This window comes from Hyla sarda, chromosome 1, assembly GCF_029499605.1.
Source record: "Hyla sarda isolate aHylSar1 chromosome 1, aHylSar1.hap1, whole genome shotgun sequence".
In the NCBI taxonomy this organism is placed as follows: domain Eukaryota; kingdom Metazoa; phylum Chordata; class Amphibia; order Anura; family Hylidae; genus Hyla; species Hyla sarda.
Genome location: NC_079189.1, coordinates 20,268,190 through 20,290,341, shown reverse-complemented (window position 1 = coordinate 20,290,341; position 22,152 = coordinate 20,268,190). Strand labels below are relative to the sequence as shown.

Sequence of the window (22,152 nt, the reverse complement as noted above, 5' to 3'; positions counted from 1 at the left end):
TACAGAAATACAAAAAAACACACAAAGGGCGCTCCGTAGTGCAATAAGAAATGGTAAGGTTCCACAGTGTAATTATTGGAAGCACTTACCTAGATGGTTGTCAGTGTAATTATTGGAAGCACTTACCTAGATGGTTGTGCTATAAAAACAGGCACAACACTGGTGAGAGTGTACAATAAAGCTCCAAAATGCAGGGAATCCCATCAACCAGGAAACTGGTGTCCGACAGTACACAAGAAAGCCTCCAAACCACTCAGGGACTCATCAAGCGCAGAAAAGGAGATAGCAGTACCGCTAATAAGGCAGAATAAGACGCGTCCTATACTGCCTTACTAACGGTACTGCTATCTCCTTATCTGCACCTGATGAGTCCCTGAGTGGTTTGGAGGCTTTCTTGTGTGCTTTTTACAGAAGACGTCCGAAAAGTCCTGATAGACCCTTGAAAGGCGAGGCAATGGAATAGCGATGGAGACTTGGCTGGTTGGTACAGACTTGAGGCAACGTTTGTGGCAGGAAGAGCCCCAGGATTTAATGTCCCCAGTGGTCCAGTCGAGGGTAGGAGTGTGACACTGGAGCCAGGGCAGGCCAAGAAGGATGTCTGAGGTACAGTTAGGCAAAACAAAAAATTCTATTTTTTCTTGATGGAGAACACTAACGTTCATGAGCAAAGGTTCAGTGCGGTAATGCACGGTGCAGTACAGTTTTTCTCCGTTTACAGAAGAAATGAAGAAGGGTTTGATGAGACGGGTAACAGGAATGTTGAATCTGTTGATAAATGAGGCTTCAATAAAGTTTCCTGCAGATCCTGAGTTCAGGAAGGCCACCGCAGAGAAGGAGGAATTAGCGGATGGAGAAATCAGCATAGGAATAGTCAGACGTGGAGAGGATGAATTCACACCTGGTAACGCCTCTCCCAAGTTAACTAGGTGCGTGCGTTTCCCTGACACGGAGGGCGAATAGGGCAGTCCTTAAGGGAATGTTCAGTACTAGCGCAGTACAGGCACAAATTTCCATTTCCTCTCTTTTTGGGTCAGGCGAGACCGATCCACTTGCATAGCCTCCTCGGTGGGAGGCACAGGAGTAGGTTGCAAAGGACTCTGGAAGAGAGGTGCCAAGCGAGAAAACCACCTGGTGTGAGCAAGATCCTTTTCTTGGCGGAGCTACTGGCATCTTTCTGAGAAACGCATATCTATGCGGGTGGCCAACTGGATAAGTTCAGGCAAGGTAGCTGGAATTTCTCGTGCGGCCAGAACATCTTTGATGTGGCTGGATAAACCTTTCTTAAAGGGCCTCATTGTTCCAAGCTAGCTCAGAGGCGAGGGTGCGGAACTGGATGGCGTATTCACCCACTGAAGAGCTCCCTTGGACGAGATTCAGAAGAGCCGTCTCGGCTGAGGAAGCCCGGGCTGGCTCTTCGAAGACACTGCAAACTTCGGAGAAGAAGGACTGGATGGAAGCAGTGGCAGGATCGTTGCGGTCCCAAAGCGGTGTGGCCAAGGACAAGGCCTTTCCAGATAGTAAACTGACCACGAAAGCCACCTTAGACCGTTCTGTAGGGAACTGGTCCGACATCATCTCAAGGTGAAGAGAACATTGGGACAGGAATCTCCGGCACATCTTAGAGTCCCCATCAAATTTCTCTGGAAGAGACAAACAGATTGTAGAGGAAGTAGCGGCAGCTCGGAGTGGAGGAGATGCTGAAGCTGGCGGAAGAGATGCTAGTGGCTGTGAAGGCAGAAGCTGCTGGAGCATGGCGGCCAACTGTGACAGCTGTTGTCCTTGTTGGGCGATCTGCTGAGACTGCTGGGCAACCACAGTAGTGAGGTCAGCGAGACTTGGCAGCGGCACCTCAACGGGATCCATGGCCGGATCTACTGTCCAGAACCGGACTGGTATGCGGGTAGTGGATCCTCTATGTTAGTGTGGCGATGACGTGGGCCCTACCAGGGGACCAGTTCTAAGAAGTTACTGGTTTTCACCAGAGGTGCAAGGCGGGATGGACTTGCTGCTGTGGTAACTCCCAGGTTGTATCCCCTGATAGTGACTCAACCTCACTAACAACTGAGATATTCGTAGTACACAAGGACAAGGCGAAGCAAGGTCGGACATAGCAAGAGGTCAAGGCAGGCGGCAAAGGTTCATAGTCAGGGGCAACGGCAAAGGGTCTGGATACACAGGCTAGGGATACACAAAACGCTTTCTCAGGGCACTAGGGCAGCAAGATCCAGCAAAGACAGGAAGGGGAAGTGGGTTTTTATGTGTTTTGTACTGATTGGGCCAGGCACCAATTAGTGGTGCACTGGCCTTTTACATTTCATAGAGCCGGCGTGCGCACCCTAGAGAGCGGGGCCGCGCGCCAGGAGGGAAGTGAAGGGGGACGTGGTTGGTAAGAGACCTGTGACGCAATCCATGAGCGGGCACGTCCCATCCCACGGATCGCGTCCCCTCCGGTGAGAGTGGAGCAGCGCTCACGATCAGCGGCGCCGACTGGAACGCTGCAAGCAGAGAGACGCCACGAGCACTCCGGGGATGCAGCGGGACCCGAAGCGCTCGGCGTTACAATAGCCTTGGCCTTGCTGACATTCACTCTGGCTCCTGATCCTGCTTCTGACTTCTGACTACCCTGCTTCTGATATCCTGACTTCAGTTATTCCTGAGTATCCACTTTGGCTCCTGACCACTGGCTGTGATTGACCAAGACCATGGATTCTGTTAGCTTGTTATTTTATGATTTTTTCATTACTTTAATAAAGCTTGGATTTGTAATGTCTCCATCTGGTTATGGGGTTCCTGACACTAATAAGTGGATGGCACCAACCCCCCCCCCCCCCCCCACCTGGACTTATAAGGCTAATTTGCATTTTTATTGAAAGTGTGATATTTAGGTGCTGGAGGGGTCAATTATTAACACAAAGGTATAAATAGATTCAGAGTCACAAGCCCTATATAGCAATGGTCTTAATTTTACACCAAAATCCAATTGAAAGGTCCACTTTAAGATCACTGTTACCAGTTACCTGTCATTGCTAGGATTAAAGAATATATTACTTTACTAAGGTATTAGGTTTAGTCAGAGGACTTGACAGTATGTGAAAAAAAGAAACTACACGCCTTATGTCATATGTCACCCTATTAAGCTAAGTTTAAATTCTGTTTAGTGTTTCTGTCACGGGATGGGATGCAAACATATACTGTGGTGTAGAGCAGTAGGTACTGTTCATTTCAATGACCTGAACAGAGTCAAAAAAGGGACTCCGTGGTCTGCTGCATTGTTCGATCTGACTAAAATAATGCCACTAGGTGACTCCTTTTGGGACATTGAAATGAACAACACCTGATGCTCTATGCCACAGTATATGTTGGCTTTGTGTTACCAGCGTAATGCCCATGGATCAATGTGACAAAAAAACAAAACGCAATTCGAACCTGGATTTATAGCTAACACCAGAGATGTCATAGTTTCATTGTCACTGGTAAAATGCAGTTATTACTGGCAGTAACCCAGCAATAAGTATATACAGAAAAAATAGATACATTTTGGTTATGAAAATGTAAATATGTTTTAGGGTGAATGACAGGCGCCACACTCCACCAATTTGAATGAGCCATATGGAGTCTGATATTGACTCTGTTCAGCTCGTTTTTGGACCATACCCGGTTTTGTTGCTGGACTGACAACTGTGGTCTGCCACGGTTTTAGTCCAGCAATAAATCTGATATGGCGGCTGTAGAGCACAAAAGTGGTATGAATGCACCCTAAGGATCGGTTCATACTTAGTATTTTGGTCAGCACTTTTAGGTAAAAGCAGGAATGGGTTCAACACACAGAAAAGGCTACAAATCTTTTCCTCATAGTTTTCTCTGTGTCAGGTTCACTCCTGGTATTCGCTAAAAAGACAGAAAAAAACACATTGATATCCTGTGTTGAACCCAGCCTAAAGGTGAGTATTAGTATTCATACCCTGTGTGATCAATAGATTTGAATATTTATTGTTACTGATATCACAACCCTGGTTTATCTTTTCAAGCTATCACAATATATAAAAGAAGAAAAAATTTTTTTAAGTGAAAATGAAGATTGGATAACACGACTAGATATTCAGAATTGGGTAACAAGAGGAAATAAAGGAAAAATGTCTAAAATGGTTGTCGGAAGATTTGATGCATCTTTTCTTGAAGATAAACAGCTGGATATTAATCCCCAGATAATAACATGGAGACAGAACTCAGTAAGTTACCATGAAGCGCTTTACCAGTATATAACATGTTTTATGATCATTTAAAGGGGTTGTCTAGTGGTAATCATTTTTGTTTATTTTATTTATTTATTTTCAAAGTAAAAGTTTTTTACATTTTCATAAATAAGAACAGGAAAAGTCACCAAAATAAAAAAGGACTCAGTGGGGGAGATTTATCAAAGGATTTAGACTTTTTTTTCACATCTAAATTTGTCGCACAGAAAGTCGCAGTCTAACTATGTGCAACTTATTTGCGACTTTTGCTTTAGAGGATTTTTAGAACATGATGCATTCTAGTTTATTTTAGATGAAAAAATGCATTGGTGCTGAATTTATCAATAGCGACTTTTCGTGGAAAAGTCGCATTGGCCGAAAGTGCAAAGAAATCTAAACCATAGATCCCGAAGTCTGTGTGCAGAATTTATCAAGAGCTGTGCGATTTTTCATAAATACAGCGCACAATAGACCGGCCTAATCCTCTGTAGGTTGGTCTATATTGATGCAGGAAATATACAACTTTGATAAATCCCCCCCCCCCCCACCCCAGTGTTTTACAAAGGTTATGGCTAAAAACAAATACCAAACTGCAAGGAGATAGCAGCGGCCCGTCTGTGGGTGGGTAAGGAATTCATCAATAAAGGCACAACACAGTTCCTAGGCAAAGTACGAAAAAGAAAAATAAGGAAGAGCAAAAGTGAAGAAAGGTATAAACCAAACATAAGGGAAGAAGGAACAAGATAAAAGGAGAGGGAGTAGAAAAGGAGGAGAACAGACAGGAGAGGGGGGACAACATACATACATCCTCGCAGATACCTTGCAAACTGGAAAACTCTTATATGGAAGAAATCACTGGGATACACTCAAGGGCAAAAAAATGAGGGTGGAAGCATAAAGAGGAGCAGAATTCTCAATAGGAAGGGGGGGGGGTCTTAGGTGGAAAGGTGTAAGAATCAGAAGTATTCAGACCGGAGAAATTCGAGCCATGGTCTCCAAAGTATATAGTGTTTGGCAGATTTCTAGAATTTGCCATGAGCTCCTCCATCCTATGCAAATATGTCCATTCCTGAAGCCAGTTCAAAAGGGTCGTTAGGTGAGGGGACAGCCACAGACAGGGGATAACCATTCTCACCTTAAGTGTAGGACAGGTCAGGCAAATATGTGACATGGTACCACCTGTGTTTCAGCATCGCTAGCAGGCATCCATCACAGACACTATGGAGGGCATCCAAAGTATTGCCCTCAGGATTACATGAGTGTCACAGCTCTCTTAGTGGACCCATAGTTTATGCACATAGCACATAGTTTACAGGTAGAAACAATTGAGTACACATGACAAAACTTCCGCTAAGTCATATAAGAGACAATCTGGGAGAGACAAGACTCCATCAGTCTTCCGTCTAATAAGGACATGTCTAACAAGGCAAGGATGTCTATGAAAACAAACAAAGCCAGAGAAGCGTGCAGAGAGACTATGGAAGAAGAAGAGAGAAATACACATTGAAATACTAAAGAACAAATACAAGAAGTGAGGGAGAACATTCCTTTTCAGGATAATAATTCTCCCGAACCATGAGAAGCCTCTGCGCTCCCATCTGGCTAGGTCAGATTTAATACAGTGTAAGAGTGGGGGGAAATAATCTGAAAAGAGTCGGAAAATGGGAAGGGACTCGAACGTTCAATTATTTGTGAGAATTAGGCACCTAAAGGGGTAATTATCTCATAACTGCATCTCAGTCTCCTGAAATAGCGTAATGTTAAGGGCCGCACTTTTAGAAAGATTAAACTTGTAATTGCTATAAGAGGAAACCACTGTAAGGTGGCCAAAGGAGAAGAAAGGGAGATTGAAGGAAAGAGACAAAAAGAAGCAGGATGTCAGCGGATGCAGAACATTTGTAATGATGTCCAGGTTCTGCCTGATGACAACAAAGACATATTCCATACAGACAGCATGAAGGAAATATGACAAAGGACAGCCCTGCCAAGTACCTGTCAGGATTCGGCAGGCTGGAGGTGGATCCTCTTTGTCAGAGAGGGATTGGCGTGGACCGTGTCGGTGGACCAGTTCTAAGTTGCTACTGGTTTTCACCAGAGCCCGCCGCAAAGCGCGATGGTCTTGCAGCGGCGGTAGCAACCAGGTCGTATCCACCGGCAACGGCTCAACCTCTCTGACTGCTGAGATAGGCGCGGTACAAGGGATTAGACAAGAGCAAGGTCGGACGTAGCAGAAGGTCAGGGCAGGCAGCAAGGATCGTAGTCAGGGGCAACAGCAAGAGGTCTGGAACACTGGCTAGGGATACACAAGGAACGCTTTCACTGGCACAATGGCAACAAGATCCGGCAAGGAAGTGCAGGGGAAGTGAGGTAATATAGGGAAGTGCACAGGTGAACACACTAATTAAAAACCATGCGCCAATCAGTGGCGCACCGACCCTTTAAATCGCAAAGAACCGGCGCGCGCGCGCCCTAGGGAGCGGGGCCGCGCGCGCCGGGACAGCACAGACGGGGAGCGAGTCAGGTAAGCGGGTCGGGATGCGCACCGCGAGCGGGCGCGTCCCGCATCGCGAATCGCATCCCGGCTTGGGACATTATCGCAGCCCACCCGGTCAGTGGGTCTGACCAGGGTTCTGCGAACAGGAGAAGGCTGTGAGCGCTCCGGGGAGGAGCGGGGACCCGGATCGCTCGGCGTAACAGTACCCCCCCCTTGGGTCTCCCCCTCTTTTTAGAACCTGAAAATTTGTAGATAAGGTCCTTGTCAAGGATGTTATCTTCGGGTTCCCATGACCTCTTCTCCGGGCCACAATTCTCCCAATCTACAAGAATTTTTTTTTTTACCTCTGACCGTCTTGGATGCAAGAATTTCTTTAACCAAGAAGATGTCTGAGGACCCGGAGACAGGAGTAGGAGCAACAACCTTAGAAGAGAAGCGGTTAAGGATAAGTGGTTTAAGGAGAGAGACATGAAAAGCATTGGGAATACAGAGAGAAGGAGGAAAAAGGAGTTTGTAGGAGACAGGGTTGATTTGGCATTTGATTTTAAAAGGTCCAAGATAACGTGGTCCCAGTTTATAACTGGGGACACGGAAGCGGATATACTTGGCGGAGAGCCACACTTTGTCTCCAGGAGAAAAGACAGGAGGAGTTCTTTTTTTGTCGGCATGTTTCTTCATCCGGGATGAGGCCTGTATGAGAGATTTTTGAGTCTCTTTCCAGATGGTGGAGAAGTCCCGAGTCACCTCATCATCAGCGGGCAAACCAGAAGGTGTGGGAGTGGGGAGGGGGGGAAGAGGGTGACGGCCGTACACCACAAAGAATGGGGATTTAGCGGAGGACTCAGAGACTTTGAAATTGTACGAGAATTCGGCCCATGGTAGGAGATCGGCCCAATCATCCTGGCGGGAGGAAACAAAATGTCGCAAATAGTCACCAAGAACCTGATTAACTCTTTCCACTTGCCCATTGGATTGGGGATGATAGGAAGACTAGAAATTTTATTTGATTTTAAGCTGATTACAGAGGGCCCTCCAGAATTTCCACACAAATTGAACGCCTCTATCCGAGACGATATGCATAGGAAGCCCGCGAAGGCGAAAAATGTGCACAGATAATTGTTTCGCCAACTGTGGCGCAGAAGGAAGACCTGGAAGAGGAATAAAATGTGCCATCTTGGAGAAACGATCAACGTCCACCCAAATAACTGTGTTGCCATGGGATAAAGGTAAGTCTGTAATAAAGTCCATAGCAATCTGAGACCATGGTAGCTCAGGAACAGGCAGAGGATGAAGGAGACCGGCAGGCTTCTGGCGAGGAGTCTTGTCCCGGGTACAGACTGTACAAGCCCGAACAAAATCAGCAACATCTGCTTCCAGTGTAGGCCACCAATAAAACCGAGAGATGAGCTGGACGGATTTTTTGACGCCAGCATGGCCGGCGAGGTGTGAGGAGTGTCCCCACCTGAGAATCCTGAGGCGCTGGCGTGGAGGGACGAAGGTCTTTCCAGGAGGAGTTTGTCTGATGGAAGCTGGGGAAGCAGAGATCAGACAGTCAGGAGGAATAATGTGTTGCAGGGAGGCTTCCATTTCAGAGACATCCGAGGAACGAGAGAGAGCGTCAGCCCTAATGTTCTTGTCAGCGGGGTGAAAAGGAATCTCAAAGTTAAAACGGGCAAAGAACAATGACCACCTAGCCTTGCGAGGGTTCAGCCGTTGGGCAGACTGAAGATAAGAGAGATTCTTGTGATCAGTGTATATAATAACTGGGTATTTGGACCCCTCCAGCAGGTGCCTCCATTCCTCGAGGGCCAGTTTTATGGCCAGTAGTTCTCGATCACCAATGGAGTAGTTTTTCTCCGCCGGAGAGAAGGTCCTAGAAAAGAAACCACAAGTAACACCATGTCCGGAAGAATTTTTCTGTAGGAGTACAGCTCCAGCTCCCACCGAGGAGGCGTCTACCTCCAGTGAGAAGGGTTTAGATGGATCAGGTCTGGAGAGTACGGGAGCAGAAGAAAAGGCAGTTTTGAGACGGTTGAACGCCTCTTCCGCTTGAGGAGACCAGGACTTAGGGTTGGCGTTTTTCTTGGTTAGGGCCACAATTGGGGCCACAATGGTGGAAAAATGTGGAATAAATTGTCTGTAGTAATTGGCAAACCCCAAGAAACATTGGATAGCTCGGAGTCCGGAGGGGCGTGGCCAATCCAACACGGCTGATAGTTTGTCCGGGTCCATTTGGAGTCCCTGGCCAGAGACTAAATATCCTAGGAAGGGAAGACATTGGCATTCAAAGAGACATTTCTCCATCTTGGTATATAACTGATTGTCCCGGAGTCTCTGAAGAACCATGCGGACATGCCGGCGGTGTTCTTCTAGGTTAGAAGAAAAAATCTAAATATCGTCCAGGTAGACCACAACACAGGTATATAATAAATCACAAAAAATGTCATTTACAAAGTCCTGGAAGACGGCAGGGGCGTTGCAAAGCCAAAAGGGCATAACCTGATATTCAAAGTTTTCATCTCTGGTGTTAAATGCGGTCTTCCACTCGTCCCCTTCCCTGATGCGGATGAGATTATATGCACCTCTTAAATCCAATTTGGTAAAGATGTTGGCGCCACGTAGGCGGTCAAAGAATTCCGAGATAAGAGGCAGCGGATAGCGTTTTTTTATAGTGATTTTATTAAGACCTCGGTAATCAATGCATGGTCGTAAGGAACCGTCTTTTTTGGAGACAAAGAAGAACCCTGCTCCAGCAGGGGAGGAAGACTTGCGGATAAATCCCCTTTTTAAATTTTCTTGGATGTACTCCGTCATGGCTTGTGTTTCCGGAGCAGACAGAGGATTGATTCTGCCCCGGGGTGGAGTAGTACCAGGGAGGAGATCAATAGGACAGTCATAAGGCCTGTGAGGAGGCAAAGTCTCTGCTTGTTTTTTGCAAAAAACATCAGCATAGTCCAGATAGGCCTTGGGGAGACCTGGTATTGGAGGAGCCATAGGGTTTTGACTGGCAGGAGTGGGAGCAGACATAGGGCATTTTTTTGTGGCAAGAAGTACCCCAGTTCTTGATTTCCCCGGTCGTCCAGTCAAGGGTAGGGGAATGGCGTTGCAGCCAAGGTAGTCCAAGAAGAATTTCAGAGGTGCAGTTAGAAAGTACCAGAAATTCAATCTTTTCATAATGGGGTCCAATGCACATTAAGAGGGGTTCTGTGCGATAACGCATAGTACAGTCCAATCTTTCACCATTAACAGAGGCGATGTAGAGGGGTCTGGAGAAACTGGTCACTGGGATGTTGAACCTGTTAACGAAAGAGGCCAAAATAAAATTTCCTGCAGATCTGGAATCCAAGAAGGCCAAAGCTGAGAAGGAGAAGTTAGAAGAAGAAATCCGCACAGGCACAGTAAGACGTGGAGATCTAGCGCTGTCTCACCATTGTGCGGAATCGGAGTGCGTCTTTCCTGACGTGGAGGTCGGATAGGACAATCGTTCAAGAAGTGTTCGGTACTGGCACAGCACAGGCATAGGTTCTCATTGCGGTGGCGTGTCCTCTCTTGAGGTGTCAGGCGAGACCGGTCTACTTGTATAGCCTCCACGGCGGAAGGCACAGGAACAGATTGCAGCGGACCAGAGAAGAGAGGAGCCGGGGAGAGAAACCGCCTCGATCGAACAAAGTCCATATCCTGGCGGAGCTCCTGACGTCTTTCGGAAAAAAGCATGTCAATACGGGTGGCAAGATGAATAAGTTCATGCAGGTTAGCAGAGATTTCTCGTGCGGCCAGCACATCTTTGATGTTACTGGATATGCCTTTTTTGAAGGTCGCGCAGAGGGCCTCGTTATTCCAGGACAATTCGGAGGCGAGAGTACGTAATTGGATAGCGTACTCGCCTACTGAAGAATTACCCTGGACCAGGTTCAGCAGGGCAGTCTCGGCAGAAGAGGCTCGGGCTGGTTCCTCGAAGACACTTCGAATCTCTGCAAAGAAAGAGTGTACAGAGGCAGTGACAGGATCATTGCTGTCCCAGAGCGGTGTGGCCCATGACAGGGCTTTCCCAGACAGAAGACTGACCACGAAAGCCACCTTTGACCTTTCAGTTGGAAATTGGTCCAACATCATCTCCAAATGCAGGGAACATTGCGAGAGAAAACAACGGCAAAGTTTAGAGTCCCCATCAAACTTGTCCGGCAATGATAAACGGAGGCTGGATGCGGCCACTCACTGCGGAGGAGGTGCAGGAGCTGGCGGAGGAGATGGTTGCTGAAGCTGTGGTAGAAGCTGTTGTAGCATCACAGTCAGTTGAGACAGCTGGTGGCCTTGTTGCGCTATCTGTTGCGACTGCTGGGCGACCACCGTGGTAAGGTCAGCGACCAGTGGCAGCGGGACCTCAGCGGGATCCATGGCCGGATCTACTGTCAGGATTCGGCAGGCTGGAGGTGGATCCTCTGTGTCAGAGAGGGATTGGCGTGGACCGTGTCGGTGGACCGGTTCTAAGTTGCTACTGGTTTTCACCAGAGCCCGCCGCATAGCGGGATGGTCTTGCAGCGGCGGTAGCAACCGAGTCGTATCCACCGGCAACGGCTCAACCTCTCTGACTGCTGAGATAGGCGCGGTACAAGGGATTAGACAAGAGCAAGGTCGGACGTAGCAGAAGGTCAGGGCAGGCAGCAAGGATCGTAGTCAGGGGCAACAGCAAGAGGTCTGGAACACTGGCTAGGGATACACAAGGAACGCTTTCACTGGCACAATGGCAACAAGATCCGGCAAGGAAGTGCAGGGGAAGTGAGGTAATATAGGGAAGTGCACAGGTGAACACACTAATTAAAAACCATGCGCCAATCAGTGGCGCACCGGCCCTTTAAATCGCAAAGAACCGGCGCGCGCGCGCCCTAGGGAGCGCCGGGACAGCACAGACGGGGAGCGAGTCTGGTAAGCGGGTTCTGGATGCGCACCACTAGCGGGCGCGTCCCGCATCGCGAATCGCATCCCGGCTAGGGACATTATCGCAGCGAACCCGGTCAGCGGGTCTGCGAACAGGAGAACGCTGTGAGCACTCCGGGGAGGAGCGGGTACCCGGTGCGCTCGGCGTAACAGTACCATTACAAATGTTGAAGGAGGATAACTGACCATTAGCAGGAGGAGGGAGAGACAGTTGTGAGGCATCCTATGCGGCGTGGATTGTTCCGAGGTTGTCACAGCAGCGGGTACCTGAGGGTTGCATCGGTAGATAAGTCCACATCAGAGCTGGGAGAAGCAGGTTGTGTTGGGAGTGAGGTAGGGCCAAGGACAGGGAAAGGCTCAGCTGCCATTCAAACAGCTGGTTAGTAAAAGCTTCTTCTTGCTTCCATTGATCCATTGTCCCCTCTAGAACTACCTGCTCAGAAAATCACTGTTTGAGACCGGACATCACTATAAGCTAAATTTGGCTAAGCAGGCAGTTCCTGCGGGGATGATGCATCACCGGAACCAGAAAGAATCAGTGATGGGCAGGGACATGAAGTGTCGGAATGACAGATGTAGGCAGTGGCGTAGTATGGGTGGTGAATGGGTCTGTTGTCCCAAGCGGAAAATCCTTAGTGGGACAAAGTCTGACAATCAAATGATTATCAAATGTTGTGCCCCTAAAAAGTAAGTGACGGTGCCTAAAATGTAAACATTGCCACTCAAAATTGTACAGGAGCAGAGAGTGTGGTGATCCCCGGTCTAGTACACATTATGTATTGTACTTACACAAGTGGGGACTCCAATCCACTTTGGACTCCCTACTCCTGTACTGTACTATGACGGTGTAAGACTAAGGTGTGGGCCGCATTCAATTATGTATTTTCAGTGCACTCAATCTGCAAGAGATGTTCTGTGCCGCTCAAGATGACTGGCAACGAGAGGATGAAAAAGAGACTAGTTTAGTTTGAATTATATTATTTGAAGGTGGGAAATAATGAATTCTATATGGGGCATCCTGGGGCAAATTAATTACCTACTGTGGGCATCTATTGTAAGGCTGAAATTACCTATCTATTGGTGATATTTAGCTAATGGGGGTTATCTACCTACTGAAGGCATCTCCCATCTATTTCCGGGGGCATCTACCTAATTGGGAAAAAATTACCTACCTAATAGGGGCTTTTACCTAATGGAAAATAACCTACCTGCTAGGAAGACCTACCTTTCTACTTGATAGCTTCTCTTGCCCCCGTTGCTAGCAACCAACACTAGGCCACTGACTGCAACATTCATGGCAGGTGATTTCTAATTCTTAATCTGCACCCCACCCATCCCTCCCCCCCAGGGCCCTGGATATAGCCTATAATCCCTGAGGACACCTATGCAGGATTGATTGTGGGGGGAGGTATTTGTCACCTAGATTCCTCTCTTATGTGAGGTGATAGCAGAGCCACTCACCTGCTAGGTAATTGATTTAGGTGATCAGAGGGTTGATATTGAAAGGGGTCATCTAGATTTTATTAACTTTTGACTATTGTATCTGTGATGCCAAGTTATGTCCTAAGTGCTTTACTTGCCTTATATGTGTAGGGTGAATCGACCACTTTTTTGTGATTTCATGATTCCCCAGGTTCAGCATTTCTGTCTGGGTGACTGTTGTCTTGAGCCAAACAGGATCCTGCAAAAGGCTTCTTCTCTTCTTCCCTGACAAGCCAGCCTCCTGATGATGTGTGCAGTCCAGCTGTATGTGCCACCATGTCAACTTTCGTTGTGCCCCCCACTGTCTACAGACTGCTGAGATCACGTGACAACGGGGTATGCATCAAAGGTCAGCGAGGCGGAACGTGCAGCTGCACCACACAGGTCAACAAGGGCTTGGCTTGTCAGGGAAGACAAGAAAAAGCCAAGTTTCCTGTGATCAGCTGTTGTCTTGATTTAAACAGGATCCTGGGAAAGGCTCGAGGCAACAGTCATCCAGACGTTGGAGAAATGCTAAACGAAGTCCAAAAAGCAGCTAATCCACCCTACACATGTAAGGCAAGTAAAGCGCTTAAGTTATAACTTGGCATCACACACATGATAAAAAATAAACATAAAACCTGGATAACCCCTTTAATAGAAGCCAGGGGGTCAGTTAGATCTCTCTGACTGGGGACACAGAGAAACTCATGTGAGTTAAAGATTTTTGAATGTGTCCCAATACCGGTAACATCTAGGTGGAATTGAAAACTTTGTTTTATCTTATCTTCCTGGCTCAGTCTATTGCTTTACATTTGGTCAGATCCAAGTTGTTTTGGATGATGGCCAATGATAAGTTGACTAGTGTCCTCATTGATTCTCAAAAAACTTTTGATACTTTGGAGCAGGTGGTACTTAGGTGATTTCCTTTAATCTCCTTCCCTAATAAATACCTTTCTTTCTTATTAATGTAAGGTTCCTCTTCCCCTATCCCATTGTAAATTTGTTTGGTTACTCTCCTGGGAAATCCAGAAGTTTTGTCATTGGTTTCTTTTTAATTGACAAGGAAATTTGATTACTAATATATACTATGAAAATATTTTAACTTTTGGGATGTTTATGAGCCATTTTATTATAAACATTTTTGGGAGTTGTCATACTCATAATCCATCTACTCAGACTTATTGGTGTCTTAGAATCCTTTACTCATGACCCTTTATAAGTCAGAGCAGAGGATCACTGAAGAGAACAACCCCGCTCTGATAACACAAATATCTTTACCTGGTTCCCCATTCATTATTATATAATATTACATTTCCCTTGAAGCAGCAAAGAAGTTTCCTTTCGGTGCTTCATACTACGAAGGGGATTTTAGTTGGACAATTGTTTCATGTTTTCACGTTTATACAATACATTTGTACATAAAATGTTAAATATGAAAATTTCCATTAAATTCAAATCTATCTATTTACTTATACTTAGATCCCTAAAGGTCGGTGCAGTGAGTCCTGTCTGCCAGGAACCCGAAAAGTTCTCAGAGAAGGATATTACATCTGTTGCTATGACTGTATTCCATGTCCAGAAGGGGAATTTACAATACATTCAGGTAGATAAATACATATATATATATATATATATATATATATATATATATATATATAAGTTCAGGGTGGATACAGCACCAAATAGCTGAGGACTCAGGCTGGTAGATGGAACAAGACTTTATTTGCCATCCATGTGCAACGTTTCGGCAATAAACTGCCTTTTTCAAGCATATCAAACAAAGTGACAATGTGCATATATATAGGAATCACAACATGCTGTGATTGGTTACATAACAGGTGTTATACATATATCATTACAATCAATGGCCACATCCTATTGGCTAAACTGTGTTGTCATAGTGATTCAAATACACAAAATATATAAATATAAGAAATATGAGAAAACAGTCATCTAAAACATATATAAGCTTCAGATGTGTTCACTGGGACTTCACTTACAATGATCCATGTCACCGATTGCATCTTCATCACATAGATCGCATGAAAAATCTTGCGTCCGTATGTGACAGGTTCGCTTGTAAACAACCAAACTGCGGCTGCGTGGCTCCACACCATGTAGTTCCAATCAGCTGACCACTATAGGTCAGCTGATACAGGAGCGTCATAGATGCCCGGGATCAAAACAGTATGATCCGCGCAAGCGCCAACTGCCTGCGCATGCGTAGTGCGTCTACATGAGTCACCGCACATCAGTGAATCGGCCAGCGCATATCATATACGCCCGCCGATACCCGAGGCGCACCTGACCAAAGACGCACCGCATAGTCTATAATGCATATGAGTCTGAATAGACTTCCATACATGCACTCATCAAGACTAATTTTCCTTAAACCTAGGCATCTATGTTAATAACAATAAAAAAGTATATCACAAGAAGATTCCATATTGAATCAAGGATCAGTGTAACACAGACTATATTCAAATCATAAGATCTACATTTATACAAAAAGGAAAAAAAAATTTCAGGAGTCCTCAGTGAATTCATTCTCAGCTGTAATCTTCATATAAGGTGATGATGAATGATAAGTGAAGTGAATCTAAAAAAACATAAAAAATATTAAAATATCATCATAGAGAGATATCCAAAAACCTCATGTTGTCACTTATAAAAATTAAATACACGGAACAGGTAGAAGAAAAAAGTAAAAAGAATTAGTGAAAGCAAATAATGAAAAAAAGAAAAAAAGATAAATTAGAGACCATAAATAAAAACTAACAAAAAGAAAATAAACAAAAAATATGAATGATAAAAAAAATTATTAAATGTAAAAAAAATTAAAAAAGTAAAAATAAAAAAAATAAAAAAACATGTAAAAAATAGATATAAAAATAAAAAATGAAAAAAGAAAAAAAGAGAAGAAAAAAAGAAAAAAAGAAAGAAAAAGAAAAGGAAGAAAGAAAAAAGGGGGGGGGGAAGGGGGAAAAAGGGAAAGGCAAAAAAAGGACAAAGGGAAAGAAAAGGAAAAGAAAAAATGAATAAAAGAAAAAATAAAAAATAAAGAAAATGTATTAGAATAAAGAAGAGAAAAAAAAGGGAAGAGAAAAAAAAGGGAAGAGTAAAAAGAGGAAAAAAGAGAAGAAAAAGAGGGAAAAAGGAGAAGAGAGAGGGAAAGGGGAAAAAAAAGGGGGGGGGGAAAGATATATATATATATATTATATATATATATATATATATATATATATATATATATATATTATTATTATAATTTTTTCCTTAGTGCTATAAAAGCAGAACCATAGGCAGGAAGCACTTAACTCAGCACGTATAGGGTGTTAAAGTTTAGTTGCAACAGATGTGTCTGCCCCTGGTTTCAACTTCTCATATTTTTAGCTACATCATTACCTGTTACCGTGACAAGGCTCAGGTTAATCAGAGGGCAAGGACGATGAACCAATGGCCTCAATGCCTGTAATAAAGATTATTTCTTGTACTAGTTCTGTATTTACTGTGTACTCTGCATTTATTACTTTGGCCTGTGTCCTAACCCTTATACCTTTTGATTCTGTACCATGTCGCTATCTTGGTTTTGACTTGGCTTGCCTAATCTCTCTTTATCTGTTTGTTTATTCCCGGTGTCTTGTTATTGTACCCTTTTCTGCGCCTATTTAACCTACTGTGTCCTAACCTACTCTATGACTTTTGTACTGTGTTTTTGTTATTGTTTTCTTTATCTTTATGCTCTACAATCTATTGAGAGTAGGGACCATTGCCAATTTGGGAATTCATCATTTAGGGCAGATCGTGGAGGTTATGGATAGCCTAGGGCTGCCCTTATACCTGGCCTATGTTACAGAAGCATCATCACTTACCGTCTAGTAAGAACAGTAAGAACAGCCACTAAGTCATCACTAGAGCATCATAGAGCAAAATGTCAGTCCAGGCCTTTCCACAGTGCTGTCCAATTTTTTTGTATTGTATGTTTTGGAGTGGCTGCATTCATTTTTGTTGTGCACTTCACCCATCCACCAGGATAGTGTTAAGCAGGCAGTAACTGGATCCCACATGCCTATAATTTGTAGACTTAGTGCAACCTCAATAAAGAAATATCTAAAGTGTAGAGTCAATCTGATCAGGTCACCTTGCTGTAGTGGGATATGAAAAAGAAAAAACTAAAAAGTTGCACACCTAGTGCAGATCATCAAAGATGGTAAGCCAGAAAAAGGTGAGATGGATGGCACCTTCCCTAGATAAACATCTTAATTAACATTAAAGGGGTATTCCGGTGGAAAACACTATTTTTTCATCAACTGGTGCCAGAAAGTTAAAAAGATTTGTAAATTACTTCTATAAAAAAAATCTTTATCCTTCCAGTACTTATAAGTGGCTGCATATTACAGAGAAAGTTCTTTTGTTTTTGGATTTCTTTTTTTTCTGTCTCTCTGCTGACACCTCTGTCTGTATCAGGTACTGTCCAGAGCAGGAGAGGTTTGCTATGGGGATCTTTGCTCCTGTTCTGAACAGTTCCTGACATGGACAGAGATGTCAGCAGAGAGCACAGAAAACGGACAGAGGTGTCAGCAGAGAGGACAGAAAAAAATAAATCCAAAAACAAAAGAACTTTCTCTGTAATACAGAGCTGCTAATAAGTACTGGAAGTATAAAGATTTTTTACTAGAAGTAATTTACAAATCTGTTTAACTTTCTGGTACCAATTGATTAAAAAATCAATTGCTACCCTTTAATGTAGTAAGAGAACGCAGCCGCCTGGTCCCTCCTGCGTTCGGAAGCTTGATCACCAGCAGAAATTGCAGTCAAAAGCAGAACAGTAGCGTGTATTGAACAAAGGAAAAAGCGGGACTTCACTTGAGGCGTTGAACTGACAGGATCCAAATTCATTAAAATTGAGTTTAATTTGTAGAAGAATGTTATTCATACAATAAGGCGTTTCTAGCCCGGACAGGGCTCTTCATCAGGCAAGTAGTGGCATGGAGCGCTGATCAGATTGTATGCTAAGAACCTCCATTTTTCTATAGCAGTATTATAATTTAATATAGTCATCTTTGGCAGTTAAAACTGTCAAATGCCATATTACAACTGCACATGAACCATTAAGAGCATCTCAATTGCCACCAGCCAAGATATCATTAACCAAGGCTTTTCCCAGGGGACTAAATAGCAAATACCCCAGAAAGCATGGCTTAATAAACATGCTACTAGGGGTTCCCATACCATCTGTAGCATAATTCTGACTGAGTTTGGCATTATCTTTGTCCCAGCTGAAGCATATGAAGTAAATGTTGGTTTAGCACTCCTCTGTGGTGGTTAGTAGCAAAGGAATCATCAAGAAAAATTCTAGTTAGACAAATCGAGATCCGGACAAGCAATACTAAGGTAGACACAGGTAGATGAGCGCACACAATGGAGCAGTACATTGACTGACATTTCATGGGTCTCCTGTGCACTGTTTTATATAAAACTGGAAACCACACATGATACTAGAGCAACAGGTTCCAGCAGGAAGTAACATCAGGGAGTACTGACCAGACTATGAGGCTGATCCAGCAAATAAACCCAGGAGGAGAGAATGATAACTACACTTCTTTTTATCCATAGATAGTGAAAATTGCCAGAGATGTCCTAAAGATGAATGGCCGAATGAGAGAAAGAAAAATTGTGTTATGAGAGATTATGAGTTTCTGTCATATGAATCTGATGTTCTTTCTTCAGTCTTCTCCATCATCTCCATATTATTCTCTCTTATAACTTTATTTATAATCAGAATATTCACTTTATTCTGGAAATCTCCCATTGTCAGAGCCAATAACCAGAACCTAAGCTTCCTTCTCCTGACCTCTCTCATGTTCAGCTTACTCTGTGTGTTTCTATTCATCGGTCGTCCAGTGGATATAACCTGCATGCTGAGACAAATCTTCTTTGGGATCTTCTTCACAGTAGCCGTGTCTTCTGTCCTGGCCAAGACCATCATAGTCTGCATAGCATTCAAGGCCACCAGACCAGACAGCTACTGGAGAAAGTGTGTGGGGGTTAAGCTTTCTTATTCTGTAGTGTTGGTCTGTTCATCTCTTCAGATCCTGAATGCAGTTATCTGGTTGTCATTGTCTCCTCCATATCAAGAGTTTAACCTGGATTATCCTGGGAAGATCATAATTCAGTGTAATGAAGGGTCTGTCTTGGCCTTTTACCTCATGTTGGGTTATATGGGGTTTCTGGCAGCTGTGAGTTTTGTTCTAGCTTTCATGGTGAGGACATTACCTGATATGTATAATGAAGCCAAGTATATCACCTTTAGCATGCTGGTGTTCTGCAGTGTCTGGATCGGTGCCATCCCGGCCTATCTGAGCAGTACAGGGAAACACATGGTCATTGTAGAGATATTTGCCATATTGGCCTCAGGTGGAGGAATATTGATCTGCATGTTTCTACCTAAATGTTACAATATCCTGATGGAGCCTGAAGTGAACAGTAAAGGACATTTGTCCCAGAGACGTGTTATGTGAATATTTCATAGATATAAATTTCTTAGATTTTTGCAGTAAATTTGAGTAGCCGTATTAGTCCAGTGATGCAGATGCAAATCATAAAATGTTTTTTGCATAAAGCCCATATATATCGTTCTGCTAATATATTTGTTCCTTTGTCATCTCTTGTTCTTAAGAAAACATTTCTTTTGTACAAATATATTATTGAATATAGTCTATAGGCTGCGTTAAGTATAAATTCACAGTTTAATGCCTTTGTAGATTGCTTATCACTTGTATCTACGACTAGGGATCGGCAGGGGTGGACTGACAACCTGGTCCATTCGGACGTGGTCTGAGGGCCCAGATCCAGAACTAGAACACTCATCCCGTAAACACAGGCTAATGCTTTCAGCTGTATGCATGGCCATGCATACAGCTAAAAGCCTTCTTTCAGTGTGCAGTGTCACATCTGCGGCCTTCACTGAGGGGAGACTTGGCCTCCGCCCTCGCTGCGCAGTGCAGGCACCAATGACATCACTTATCAATGCCTGCATTGTGGAGGCAGAAGAAGGCTCCTGGTGATAGCAAAGGAATATTGCTGAGTGGGAAAGATGAGTATCTCTTTTTTTTTTTTTCTTTTTTTTTTCTTCAACCTAGCACTTTACTGGAAAGGGACAACATGGCCTACATACCTTGCTTCCTAACTACCTGCCTACATACCTAACTACCTACATACCTGGCTGCCTAATTACCTACCTATGTACCTGGCTACCGAACTACCTACATACCAGTCCTACATAACTTACTAACTAACTGCCTACCTACATACCTGGCTGCCTAACTCCCTACCTACATACTTGGCTACCCAATTACACACCTGCATACCTGGCTACCTACCTACATATCTAGCTACCTAATTACACACCTGGTCACCTACCTGCCTACATACTTGGCTACCTAAGTACTTACATGCCTGGCTACCTAATTACCTACTTACATATCTGGCTACAGAACTACCTACATATCTACATTCCTAGCTACAGAACTATCTAGCTGCCTAACTATCTTAATACCTGGCTACCCAAATAGCTATTCACATACCTGGCTGCCTAAGTACATACATACCTAGCTTTTTACCTACTTACATATCTGGCTACCTAACTACTGGCTATATCTAACTACCCTGCTACTTAACTACCTACCTATGTGTCTGGCTATAGAACTGCCAAGCTACTTATCTACCTAAATCTACTTTGAGACGGGCACTGATCTATATATGGGGGGAAATACTGGTCTGTGTACAGTGTTTTTATTTAGTACCATATGGATGTGTTATCCAGTTATTGTTTGATGGAATATATTTCCTTCTTGTATACTGGTATTTTTGGTGATGGAAAATTATCTTACCTATGTTAGGGCCAGATGTCTGATCACGGGGTCCCACCGCTAGGGAACCTGCGATCTCTCCGGGAGCACCCTCGTTCTTCAGCTGCATGGAGCGAGGATTGCGGCTCCTTCCCCTTAATGCAAGTCTTTGGGAGGGGGCATAGCGGCCGTCACACCCCCCTCCCATAGGCTTGCATTGAGGGAGGGGATGACACCATGAAGGGGTGGAGCCTTTACGTCACGAGACTCCGTCTCCTGTATCGCCCGTCATCAGCCATGGCGCAATCCTCGCTCCATGCAGCTGAAGAGCGGGGGTGCTGCAGGAGAGATCATGGAGGTCCCCAGTGGTGGGACCCCCATGATCAGAAATCTTATCCCCTATCATTTGGATAGGGTATAAGATGTCTAGGCGGAGTAAGCCTTTAAGACCCATGCAAGTATGCAGGACTTCCAGTACCTTACTCCAAGCTCGTATGCCACAACCCATCCTGCAAAGCAACACCCACCATAGAGGCCTGCAAGTCATGCCCACTTCCACAAATCCCTGCCACCTTCTATTTTCGGCCTACAATCTCTTCAACACAACTCAACCCCATCTGAGGATGGGATTTAAGGATGACATATGAGGATAGGATATGAGTGCAGGATATGAGTGTGATATATGAGTGCGGGATATGAGTGCGGGATACAAGGTCGGGATATGAGGTTAGGCATACGAGGTTGGGGATACAAGGTAGGGGATATGAGGAAAGGGATACGTGGAAATGGATACGAGCAAAGGGACAGAAAGAAAGGGAGACGAGGAGAGGAATATGAGAAAAGGGATATGAGGAAAGGGACAGGAGGAAGGGACGTGAGGTCGGGAAATGAGGACGGGATATGAGGTCCCTTCCTCCTTTGTTGCTTTCCCCAAGGATTAGGTAAGTATTTGTGGTCAGGGCTCCACACGTGACCTGCATGACTTACCTATGCCAATAGACTTTTTTGGTGGTTCCTGTAAAGAAAATAATAACACATATGCATAATACTATAGTAGTAAAGCGGTTGAACTGTGCCGGAAAAACGCAACCGAGGGTTAGCCTTTAGAGGGCATACCCTATTAATTGATGAAGGAAAGAAGGGAGGGAGGGTGGGTTTCGCCGAATGCGATGCACGC

At 44.6% G+C, this 22,152-nt stretch overlaps 1 protein-coding gene across 1 annotated transcript in view; it reads left to right on the top strand.

Annotated features, from left to right (window-relative positions):
* The window catches only part of LOC130300265 (vomeronasal type-2 receptor 26-like), a 50,601-nt gene extending 30,856 nt beyond the window's left edge, over positions 1-19,745 (top strand). Inside the window, exons 3-5 of the mRNA XM_056551528.1 lie at positions 4,029-4,229; positions 14,605-14,728; positions 18,742-19,745. Coding sequence (XP_056407503.1) covers positions 4,029-4,229; positions 14,605-14,728; positions 18,742-19,646 — 1,230 coding nt within the window. The 3' untranslated portion in view covers positions 19,647-19,745. The remainder of the gene's footprint in view (positions 1-4,028; positions 4,230-14,604; positions 14,729-18,741) is intronic.
* Positions 19,746-22,152: the final 2,407 nt, after the last annotated feature.